Source organism: Anarhichas minor, unplaced genomic scaffold (assembly GCF_050575085.1).
Source record: "Anarhichas minor isolate MPS153535 unplaced genomic scaffold, ASM5057508v1 ptg000049l, whole genome shotgun sequence".
NCBI classification, from domain to species: domain Eukaryota; kingdom Metazoa; phylum Chordata; class Actinopteri; order Perciformes; family Anarhichadidae; genus Anarhichas; species Anarhichas minor.
In genome coordinates, this window is record NW_027466495.1 from 1,663,163 (window position 1) to 1,676,056 (window position 12,894).

Genomic DNA, 12,894 nt, shown 5'->3' on the forward strand with positions numbered 1-12,894 from the left:
GAACGGTCCGGGTGACTTTCATGTGTCCTGCTGAGTTTTATCAAACTAATGTCAAACATAGTCTCTGTAAAGAATTAATTGGTTACACCAGCAATGATATTGAAATATTTATTACAGCTTATGAAATCACTGCTTCTATCGTAAAGCAGACCAGAGCATACAGAGCACATCCACTGTTTCTGGGCCAAAAGTTGATTTGGCACTAAAATGGACAGAGGGGCTAATGAGGGATATTAACTGATAATAAAAAAAAAAAAATGAATTGATGGTTTCCTCATTTGGAGGTCCTTCGCTGGTGTCCGTATAAAAGAGTTGCAAGACCCAAGACCAAACGTTTGTCATAGCTAAGTGATGAATCTTAGTCATTAATTTATTTGTTGGCAAACAAGTTTCACTGTTACAACAAATATTAGTTATGTCATTCAACTTGGAAACCGTTTACAAAAATGAATAAATAAGAAGCCATAATCATAGCCGATAATAAAAACGTATCTGTGCCACTAAACTTGGTTCCGTCCTGCATTTTGATTACTGTTTAGTAAACAGATAAATAAATATATTTTCTCCTTGAGGAAGAAAAACAAAAACACTTCCAGTTTTTCTCACTCCAAAAGCGCTTTCTTTAATAAGTAAAACAACCATCTTTCTTTTTTGTACAAGTGCCGGGTGCTCATCAATGTTCAATTTGTTCTCTCTCTCCCTCTCTCTCTCTCTCCCTCTCTCTCTCTCTCGAAGCACAAGCGAATGCCAATAGAGATGCAGAATGCACTATGAACCTTTCTGAGGGACATTCATGATTAACTTGGACTTATTCTGTCTCCTTGACGATCTGTGAATCATAGCTCTGCTATCTACACAGTAAAAACAAAACGGGAACAGAAATCTAACTGAAACAGAAAGTAGACCTGAAAACAAAGATGAATACGTAGCACAAAGATGCCAGCACGATACGTGTTTTGTTGCGATATTTTTTTGTGTTATTTTGCTTCTATTTAGATGGTCAGTTCTTGGAAAGTGATAACAGAGGAAAACAAAAAAAACAAAACAGACTGGTACCAGAAAACCAGAAAGGCCAGCACAACAGAACAAAACTGCTCCTAACCACTACATTTACAGAGACAAAGGGTTTGCTCGGAACAAAAGAAAGCATACTACTGTGTGCAATGCTAGTTACCTGTACAATTACATAGAAATATCTCATAATTATCTTATTAGTTTTTTTTTCTCCCTCTTTTAAACAACTGTTATTACAGTAAAACGAAAGAAAAAGAACAGCTATGCTTGAAAGCATACGATCAATAATTCCTTCATGGTAATTGTTCAAAATGTGTTGTTGTTTTTTTGTCTTTTTTTTCATCGAAGGGACACTTCAGCAAACAAAATGTGCTGCAACTCACCAAAGAGGAAGAAAATCTTTCAAAAAAAGCAATATAGATACAGAAGTATAATAAAAATAGTCCTTTTTTTAAATTTCCCGTTTATTCTGGTGAAGTCTGTAGTTTAGACTTGTATAGTTTGGGGCTATGCAGTTCATTTAGACTGTCAGACTATATCTCTGAGACCTAGAAAGTCCTGTGCGAGTAATTGTCTCTCTTCACACTGAGACAAAACACGCCAAACCACACAGGGTTGGAGAGGGGGAGGGGAAGGGGGACACAACATCAACAGATTCCCGCAATGTTTAACCAAATATAGTCACATATTAGCAATAATATCCTGTTGGTGGTCAGTAACAGCGAGTAGAGTCATTTGCTCTGCTTCAGTCTTCAGGGCACAGAATAAAAAGAAAGGCTACCACTGCCAACGACTGAAGGGACAAGGGGACACGGTGAAGAGGACCACGGTAATAGGAGGGACACTGGAGGAGCGGGAGGGTGTTGGGCCTATAGGCTGGTGACCAGGTGCGAGGGCTCCGACTGGGCTTCTTCTGGGGATAGATCCTCTTTGTTTGGGGGCACGATGAAGCCATCGCTGCTGCCCCGCCCTAAGTGGTAATAGGAGTGCAGCTGATGGAGGTGGTTGCGGGAGCCCAAGTTGGGCATGCTCTTGTAGTAAACGTCGTCCGAACTGGCCTCTGGGCTCTTGGCGTCCCCGCCGTCATTGGAGCCGTCAGCAGATTTGGCAGACACGTCTGGCAGGCCGGGCAGCATGGGCATGCTGGTATAGAGGGAGTCTCTCTGGTGGTTGTGGCTGGGTGATGAGCCCTCGTCGTCGGTGTGCTCGTTGGTAAGTAAGGGGAAGAAACTTTCGCTGTTCTCCTGGGGGATCCTCCTTCGAGACGAGGAAGTGGTGGCGGACGAGAAGGGGTGGTGGGGCAGAGGAAGGGGTGGCGGCGCCGACTGGTGGAGGTGATTGTTAAGGTTGTCCGCCGCCTGCAGTGACGGGAGCGGTCTTTGAGGCAACAGCGGGGCATTGGACTCCTCGCGGATTAACTCCAGGCCCAGGCCTTCGTCGTGGTGCGGACCAAAGGTGGAGTGGTCGTCCAGGCTCAGCGCCACATTCATGCCCATCCCCATTCCCAAGCCCATCCCGTAGCCACTGTCCTTGCCACCGTTGCTGACGTTATTGACCAGCTTATTCATAAGGTTCCGGTTCTGCTCGGTTGAGCGCTCGTGGGAATTGTTGAGGTAGGAGGGGATATAATTGGAGGTGAGCTCTTTCAGGATCTTCTTTTCCAGGGTGGTCTCCTTGTGGTTATAACCCCGATCAATGATCTGGACGCAGTCGCTCATGTACTCGGCGCTGGCGATGCTGTAGCTGTTGCCATGGTTACCATTCAGTGGTAGAGTATCCATGACACTTGTATCCCGGGCATTGTTCAGGATTCCCTCTGGAATGACAAACACGGGTTGGGTTGGGGGTATAGAGTGGGCAAATGAGAAGGGTGGAATCTGATGGGGATGTAATTGCAACAGCTAAATGTCAGCCACTTTTACAAACACAAATTACACCCATCACATTCTCGAGCCCTTTTATTCTGAAATATGTCCTGAAACCCAAAGCACTCTACGAAATGATATGTCACCCACAATTCTCTAAAGTGTGCTTTATGGAAATTAAGATCCGACAGTATTTGGATTAGGAAAGATATAAAAGTACAATATATCCTGTAAATATGAACATCATACACACTTACCTTGTTACAAAAAAATAACATTTTCTAAGACCCAATTTCACTTCATTATTCTATGGCAGTGGTGAAAACACCGATATGTGTGACACGCAACAACACAAAAGCTCAAGCCACGGCACGAACACACAAAGCTTCAGCACGACATCCAAGCAAGCAAAAGACAAAAACCAGAGCCATGCATGGAAGACTTAAAGTGAACACAAACCAGAGCGACAGCTGTCAATTTTGGACCCCAGCCATATTGTCCCATTTGAGCATTGCAACGTAACATTGTAATACTGGAATAAAAATATTTCTTCATGTCTGCTTTGCCTATGTGAACATAAACAGTCCTCTCTCTAGACATGAATTAGTAATACATATCAACCCACACTGAAAGGAATGAGCCTTTCTGTTCTCTCTGTTTTTCATATTTCATATTCTATCTAGTCTACGCCATCAGCATCAAAGCATGATTTTTAACGTTAATTCAAACTACATCATACACGGCCGTCATCCAGCTTGTTACAAGTGTCAAGCCCACAAGTTTGACCTCTTCAGAACTTGACAAGTCTCATTTTTGAGACCTTCAACACATGTGATGGCTTGATCAAAGTGAATAGCAAAATATAAATAAAATAAATGCACGCACAGGCACGGGTGTTCAATATTCACTGATAAGAATACAAATCATTCGATATCGATAGGCCTCGTTAAATGTTGAGGTGAGTCGAAATGGTGACTAATTGGATTATCTTAATCAGAGTGCGATACCAAACGGGCCAATGGATATTTGCCTGTAAGAAGCAGCAAATGCCTGTTTTTTACATCAAGAAGTGCAAAGTACAATAAGCAGTGGAGTCCAGGATGTGATTTAAACAGATTTGTACAGGTCTATTTGAAATGGCGAGGGCCTTTGTCATAAAAGAACCGCTATTACTTCCAAAGGGAATGACATTTTGTTTTCATTACCCCTTTGTCAGCACCGAGTGAAAAGAAAGTAAAGCCAAAGTCAATTACATTTGATAAGCAATGTTTAGTTTGACTCCCATACTTGTCTCTCTGTAGGGCTCTTTTTGGGGACAGCATGAGGGGAAGGAAAGAAGAAAAGAAAACAACAATAAGCATAACAGTGACAGGTAGAAGAGAAATGTGCACGTACAGTATGCTGATGACGCACCAAGAAAATGCTGCGGGAATGCAATCGTTTCATAGTATCGTGCAAATACTGTGTACCCACAGAAAGAACCACAACATATTCAGAGAAGAACAGATATAGAAGTAAAGATGTTTCGCGATGACTTTTTTTGCAGAATCCTCGGGGTGAAACATGGCAACGGTAGTCGAGTGTCAAATGCGCCAGTAAATCGTTTTGATGCATTTGCATTTTTCCTCTTTAACACCTACGGCAATGTAGGTGAATTATGGCCCTCTGTCACAAGCTCCGATGCAGTACTTGTATTGCATCCATAAATTATCCCCCTGATCAAAGCTCGCTGAGTTTTTATCTCAGTTTCACACAAGTTTCTCTGTTTTTACAGACTCACAAAGTTACAGCGATCTCATATTGACTGCCCAAAGGTGGAATAAAATAGTAACAGCTCTGCACACAGAAAAATAGTATTTTAATCTGCTGATGCCAGATTCAAATGTGTTTATTGTTGGCTGATCAGAGATGGTTTCTAATACTCAAATCTAACATTTGTATTGGTGTTCTATTCAAGTACCAACACATTGACCACCCACCACCCCAAGGAGCTAAATAACGGGTGGATCACATTTACGTCGACTTAATAACCCTCATTTTGAATATATGAATTAGCAATTTTTACAATCAAAAGTTCCAAATGGAAGGGCAATTTATTCTTTGAAAGAGCCAGAAAACTGAACCATTTATGGCTTAAAATGGAGGAAATTATATCATGAAATGATTCAAACACAAGAGAATCAAATGAATGGTAATCCTCCTTTTTGCTCTTCAGACTACTCTATTCTATGAAATATAAATGAATTGCATTATCAATTTAAATATCAGATCCAATTACATTCATCCCAAACAACGACGTTTGACGATCCAACAGGAGCATAAAAAAAAAGAAAGAAATGCTCAAAAGAGAAAGACAAAAGACATGGCACACAAGCTTCACTGACAACATTAGAGCACATTTAAAATAAATGCCTGGGGATGTATCTAGCTGCCAACAGGCACACATTTTTCATCATTTTTACAATGTCTATGATGGCCAAATGTCTGGGTGTGTACTTTGTAACCGAATGGGACGGCCTGACTAGAAGCCATGATACACCCCCAATGAAAAACCCCACAGCACAACAAACCTGTAGGGTTTTTGTGACAAAGCTATAGTTTGTTCAATGCTAACACACAACACCTAGAGCAGTGTTTTTTTTTTTTTTTTTTTTTTTTTTTTTTTTTCTTTTTAAATCAAAGCCCTGTGAACAACTGGCAGTTCAGCTCAGTGCAAAGTCTGTCACTTTGAACTCTCCAATCATAAAGTTGCATTCTGTTCCTGAGCATGAACAAAGATGTGAAACCTTGCAGTCTCTCCAGGACCGGACAGAAAAAAAGAAACAAAGAAACACTGCCCTAGCCACAATGTTAAAGAATGAAAAGAAGCTAGCACACCTTGTGTGTTGTACATGCCCAGAGGGTTGTTATAGACTGCCGATTCCCCAAGCAATGTATTATAGGGATTGTTAGTGCCATGAGGACGTAGGAGTGCATTAGGTATAAGATGGTTAGCCATAGCCCCTGCAGCAGCCAGAAAGAGACAGAGTGAGACAGAAAAAAAAGAGAAGAGAAGAAGAGCGTTGAGACAGAGAACGGGTAGGTGGGTGGATAAATTGTCAAAATATTTAGACAGACAGAAAGAGAGAGAACATACATATCAGTTGGGCAGATGCAGCTGAGCAATAGCAGCCATTAATAACACCCAAATGATCACATGATCATTAACGTGAGGGGGCTTTGCTGCATGAAAGTGGCAGAGCTGAACTGACACGGCTAATGGGCCCGATGGAAAGTGTGTCAATTGTATTGTTAAAGGTATAATATGCAACAATTTCCCTACAAAAAAAAAAAAACCTCTGATCATCACTTATAACCCACTGGAAGGGTGTGGCAGTGTCTGTATCTGCAGAAACCCTGCCCTCTGATGGTATCTTCTCTTTTCTTCTAATTCTGCTGTGCTCAGGACGTTTCTGGGCGTCAGTAAAGAACATTTGGGGATGTAACCCCCCCAGCCAATAAGCAGGGTGTGCGTGCTGCCTGGTCTCATTCCGAAAATCAAGTACCGCCTGATACACAGCAATGGAAAACGGGTTGTTATATCGCTGTGTGTGTTTTTATGTGCTTCTGTGTGGTATGTGTGTCACCTGTCAAGTCTCTCTGCTATATTGGACCGTGTCCGTGACCGAGCGGAGACAAAGACCGGCACAGAGAGAGCAGACAGGCCACAGCAGGATGAAACATGCTGCATTCATTCAAAATGCTGCACCTTCCCGTAATGTTGGGAGGCGGCATGGCTGTTTCCATTTGTGCTGGGAAACAATCAGAAAAGAATGTTTTATTCTTCTGATTTCCAGCTTTGTTCTCACTAATGCTGTTCCCTCTCTAGCCCGGTCGACCCTATCCATCTCTCTAGCTTACTAGAGGGTCACATTTTTAATGCTGTGTTTATAAAAAGCTAGCGAGAATGTGCCTACATATTATACCTTTAATGCCAGCCATTAGTGTTAAGCCTGTTTCTGTGCTCCACGTTCAGGCAGCATACTCGCCTTAAGAGACATAAATTACAAAGAAACATCGAAATGGCCAACACAACACATGAACTGTTACATTTCTAGACTCAAACAGGGCATAATACAATGATCACATGGGGGAAACTGTTTGGTCTTTGAGGCTGAAAAAAATAAAAAATAGAGTGCTCTCAATTGTTTTAATTGACTGTTTGCAAAACACCTTTTCTGAACAGAGATTGCGATAATCAGCAGTGGTAACGTTAACTAAGAACCAGATATAACTGGTAGAACTGGTCTGGTGGTCACCTTACAACTTTCACAGAGTGTTTTCAGTTCATGAAAGTTAATTGGAACATTTTTGGTGACCTAAAAATGTCCTTAGCCCCGCCCTCTCGTGTCACTTCTTGTTGCAAAATGCCAAACTAGAAGTGAGAGGCCTGCTTTCTCTTTCTGAAATCAGGCACCCATTGCTTCAGAAATAGCGTAAGAATTCTGACTGGTACATCTCATCTCTGACATCTCTGGTCCGCCGCATGGCCTCAACCATTTGGAGTTGCGATATATGGACATGACCACTATCAGTTCTGCTGACCTCGATATATCCCGTTGTGTTTGTTTACATTCGATTAGAAAATCACCAAATGAACAATAATATTGTTTATATAGTATATATATAGTCCAACAAAATGGCCTCGTGACATGTCCTCTCTTTGGTCAAGATCGTTATTACTTCAACCTCGCCTCCTTGGCGCAAACAGAACATTGGCTCATTTCGCTTGGATTTGCTAGGATCTTGCCCAAATGACACATCAGTTCTCCGACCACATAGCATCACACCAAAGCAACACTCACAGTCTGAGCCCTGTGATCAGCTGCAGATTTAAAGGCTGAATTCTTAAACACGAAGGGTGCGGATTCCCTGATGTTTCGGCTTTTCTTTGCCGTTGACAATTTTTTAAATATTTTTTCAAGTGTTTGAATACATTACGCTGAAAATCAGGTGTGCTGGAAACATTCACATCCATTTCCTGTTTACAAGACCCGTCAACATGAAGTGATGCTATTACTTCTAAAGCAGCAAATTCAAGACTTTCGAGGACTTCCTGTATGCTGTGCCACAGCAGGTGAACGTCTTCTATCTGAGGTACGAGTACACAGCAATTACATGCTCTGGCAGGGTGCACTGTTATTTTCTAATGCTCTGAATCTGTCAAACCAATGGAGAAAGATTTTTATATTACCTTGTGACACTCCATCTTTTCAAAAAGTTGGTCTTTTACTTTTTGAGGGGGGTTCTTATTAAATTCATATTTTCTATGTTGGAAGACATGGAGGACATTTTAAAATAACAGTACTGCTGATTTAGAGTCATCTTTCAGCATTAATCAATATTTAGTTTGAGTTTAGTATTTATTAGCTGTATTATAATTTAGCTTGGAAAACAGAATGTTGAGATTTTTATTTGATTTTGTTAATTTGTTGTTGCTGTTTGCCCTGATTACAGTGTATTCCATGAACACTAGCCCCTTTTGAATTCTCCCAGTGACAGATCCCCCACTTATTGTGTCTATGTTGGATAAATTGGACAATTTCCACAGCTTCACTGATTGCACTGATTGTGTGGTGCAATAATCCCGAATGCTGGGATAAATTGAACATGCAATGCTATCAGGATGATTGCATGACTACGCTCTCGAGTGTCAGCTGCAAGCTGGGGGGGAAATCAAAAGGACAAATCAGCAAGAAATAGTCGCTCCTCGACTCATAATACCGTAATAACAGCAGGGGAGCAGCCACGGATAAGTGACGTTCTTTTTTTGCATCTGTTCCGTATGATACTTGTGATGGCAGGACACACTTAACTCTTGTGAGTGTTGTCTCTATCAAATCCAGCCTGGTAAGAAGCCAAGGGTATAAAATTGCGTTCATAATTACTAACTCCGCTTTTTGCCTTTTATGGAAGATCTCTGTACGCTCTTCTTCAACTTTTCTACAGCCCCACCTCCTGCCCCAATTTAGCCTCTCCACAATGGATCGAGGCTGTGTGTCTGTTGATGGTGTGCTAAGCCGAGTGTCTAATTATTGAGATCTTGACACTTCTTCCCTGTGTCGAACATTAATCCATCATTGTAACTATGCATTAGTGTCGACGCGAGCGGGCGCCCAGAGCGAATTTAGAGAGCAAGCAGTGTGGAACTGGAGCCCTCCATCAAGAGATGCGATGAGTGGGGAGAGTGTTCGGGATGGATGCCAGCCAGCGCGGTATTTGCCACTCGATGTCAGATGTAGGCTGTGATCTATTTTCTGTATAATTTGAGGGACTCCGAAAGTTAACTCTGTTCACTGCACCGCCGTCAAATACATTATGGAAACATACTTTTTATTAACGTGTCTCTGAGAGGGAATTCCACTGAATTGATTTTTAGTTTTTATTCCAGCACTTTTCCCGGGAGTAAGCCCAGTTTCACTGTCGGTTATATTTGCACTGCTTCACAAGGGGGGGGGGGAAACATTAAGACGTCATTTTATCAGTCTTATTAAATGCACCAAAACCAGAAATTTGGACAATTGGACAATTGGATTTCATTACATTGACTCAATTGTATTTGTATTTGTTTAGATTAAATTAAATCCTTTTTGCAAACTCCTCTGATGATTTGTTGATGCTTCAAATATAAAAAAAAACATGAAACATTTTTTGAAGCAGTATGACACCAAATCAGGATTTTATCCCTTTTAATCTCTGCCTTCTATTCACAATCACGTTCTCTTTCATCCAGGCAACAAATGCACCAAGCCAGTTACATTTAACTTGCTTGTATATTTGGTGAAAGTTAACGTTTGGGTACAAAATGCGTCTCCTACTTGAAATTGTAATCATTTGGAGTATCTTGTGCAAACCTTTGTGAAATGACTGATTTACCTCGACTCAAGGTCCGCAGTTAAAAGCTTTGCTTTTCAAAAAAATGGTTTTCATAATCTAAAGTCGTCGTGTCCAATTAAATGGAAAGCGACTGCAATTGGAAAATAGGGAATCTTTTGTGAAAAACTGTATCTTGTATTTGTAATAAAGTCTAAAAGGTGAAGGCCGGTGTATTCAAGTCAATGAAAAAAGGAAACATTCAAGTAAATATCTGCTGCGTGACCAAGTACCTCTGTTAAGTGATGCAGAGCTGTTGATGTCGCCGGTCATGAAAGAAGACTCTGACTGTTTTCTGACTGTGTCATTCCACATTCGACGGATGCGACTCTGCGGGGGGGACAAACAACATGTCAAAACACGTCAGATTTCACTCTGTACATCGTCAGAAATGCAGCTGAAAAGTAAAAGTCTAACATTATTGAATATTTGTGAAGATCTATTCCACTCACTAACTTTTAAGCACAATAAAGGGTGAGATATGAAGCAAAAATAAATAAGCGGTCTGCTTTTTAATCACGTTTTTAAGCTGTAAAACATGTCTGTGGGTATAAGAAACCTCCAATTAAAGATGAGCACGAGTACTGGGATAGGCGAAGTCAATAATAAAGACATCATTCAAGCTCTCCAAATCAGTGTCTCAGGTTTCAAATGCTCAATCCAAAAAGGGTTCATCCTGGTTAATTATGTTAGTGTCCCACAGGCTGTTGCACAAGCTAAGGATCTGGTTATTCAACCATGGAGCTGAATACTTTCTGTCTTGTGCCAGACGGGCTTGGCAGAGGCTTTCAGAGATTTCCAGATTGACACACGGATCGGTGATGGTGAAAAGAAAACATTGTTCAAAATGTTTCGTGATGAAGTGCTTCACAGAAAGGATAATTAACGCTCTTTTTTTTGTGTGGTTTCGGTCATAATTTCTACCGTTAATAATACTATCGCACGAGAGGATCACCCTTACACTGCCTTAACACCAATTTATTGTGAACCAGATTAAAAAACATAACAGGAGTAAAGTCATGGAATGAAGCAATGTTTTTTAAGTTGCCTTTAACACCGCGAACAGGATACAGCTTAACATAAAGGTCTTGTAATCTTCAGGGAACATATACCGACACGGACGATCTCTAGAACATATTCTACGTCATGTCGTCCCCGGCACTGAAGACACAGATGGGTTGGAAATGACACTTGCTGCTACTTCTTGTTTTTTTTGGACGGATAAAAAACTTGAACCATTCATAGCCAGCGGGTTCGAATGTACTTTGCTGATTACACATTCATTTAGATGCCTCAAGAGTAAGCAATAAACAAGCACGTCTTTCTGAGTGTTTCCATTCCTGTCTCGCTCATATAAAGCGACTGAGCATGAGGTTACAGCCATCTTGTCAAAGCACTGTGTATAATTAAACGCTTTGATCTGTGTGCAGAAACCAGCTTGTGTCGTGGGTTTACCACTGCACGCTTGACTCGAAGCACTATTTGAATAACTGAAACACTGGAAGGAAACCACAATCTTTAGAATATGGAAATTATGTTCAATTAGAGTGCATCATGGCAATTCATCCTATACTTCAGGTCAATGTGGGCGGAATCCATGAACAATTTACTTTACAAGGGGGACAGTATTCACATATTTTGGCAGAGAGAGAGTCCAATCTGCATCTGTGAGCATGAACAAATTCCTCACAAAGCTCGAGCCAATAGTTTAGTCAGCGTCGCTGTACCAACGTGCAGCCTTTGCTCCAGTGGAAATGAATTCCAGACTGACTTTATGTACTCAGAAAATGTTTAGCTTAACAGGCACTACGCTTCTGAACAAGGACATATGCTATACTTCCTTCTATCATGCATACCTACACAGTCACCTCTAAAATATTTTCTAAACAAGTTCTTAATAACTAGAGCTGTGGTAGGGCGACGTGCAAAACATTGAAGTTTTCTTGCGTCTAAATTCTGTAGGGATGTGCACATCTGTGGATTATTATCTAGGAATAAGTCGCCCTCGCTATGCAGACCGACTACTCAAAGATACAGTTCAGTGGAGATCTAAAACCAAATGAGAGTCAACTTGTCCTGCGAAAGGAGATACTGTCAAGTGCAGTGAATCGAGAATGAAAAACAAAGAAAACATAAAGGGGAGAATGACTTCATTTTGCCACCTGTGACCCAGTAGAATAACGTCCTGGCGCACGAGAGGCGGTGCCTTTTCCAGAGCCGACGGAACTGTCCACACTTTTGCCGCTGCAGCAGTGAGTACGCAGGCATTTCCCATACTCCTTGCGCACCTGCATGGAGTAAAAGCCACAGTTACAGTCAATGCATTTGGAGATGCTCTTCTAGCATAATGGCTGAAGCATGAAAATAACCCAACGATCAATTGATTTCAAACACAGCACATCTTGAGGATGACCCCGTACCTTTTTCTGCAGCACGCAGTGGAAGATGAAGATGAACATTCCTTGCAGGGAGTTGAAGATGGTGAACAGGTAGGCCATGACCACCGTGCTCTCGTTGACATACATCAGGCCAAAGGCCCAGGTCAGGCCCAGCAGGCAGAGCAAGGCAATGGCCCCAATCACCCATGATCTGGAACACAAACAAACAGCCATCTTGCAAACCATTTGATAAAGCTAGTATGCTAAAAAGTGCTTTAAAACTGGTTTTGAACTTGGGAGAAGAAGTGAAAATTGTACCAAACACAATATTTTGCAACAATGAATGGAGGTTAAAAGCCACAATGTGAACTGAGGTGTGTACAGTTATCAAGGTTTTGCTATGAGAGGGAGAAAAGGCACAAACATGAAGAAATTGATGAGAAAATGACGATGGCTTTAATCTTCATCTTTTGATTCCGTCTTTGCCATCTTTTCCTTCCCTCATTTGCACTCTGTCAAGCGTTGCCATTGACTGTTTGAAAAGCCATAGATGATCATAAAGCTGCAGATTGCCATGTACGATAAACGAGGTCTGTATAAATGGGAGGGCGAGAAATATGGCATTTTTATTCGAAGCCTATTTAAATGAGTACATTACATGTTGGATTCTATTACCTGAGGGTTGCGATAAGTGTCTTGTAAACTGAAGGATTGAACTGAGATTA

General features: G+C 41.3%; 1 protein-coding gene across 1 annotated transcript in view; it reads right to left on the minus strand.

Moving 5' to 3' along the window:
- Positions 1 to 1,883: 1,883 nt before the first annotated feature.
- Positions 1,884 to 12,894, minus strand: part of LOC142971769 (adhesion G protein-coupled receptor L3) — a 111,669-nt gene continuing 100,658 nt past the window's right edge. Inside the window, exons 17-22 of the mRNA XM_076112428.1 lie at positions 12,212 to 12,380; positions 11,954 to 12,079; positions 10,025 to 10,121; positions 5,757 to 5,882; positions 4,167 to 4,184; positions 1,884 to 2,830 (exon numbers count right to left, since the gene is read on the minus strand). Coding sequence (XP_075968543.1) covers positions 1,884 to 2,830; positions 4,167 to 4,184; positions 5,757 to 5,882; positions 10,025 to 10,121; positions 11,954 to 12,079; positions 12,212 to 12,380 — 1,483 coding nt within the window. The remainder of the gene's footprint in view (positions 2,831 to 4,166; positions 4,185 to 5,756; positions 5,883 to 10,024; positions 10,122 to 11,953; positions 12,080 to 12,211; positions 12,381 to 12,894) is intronic.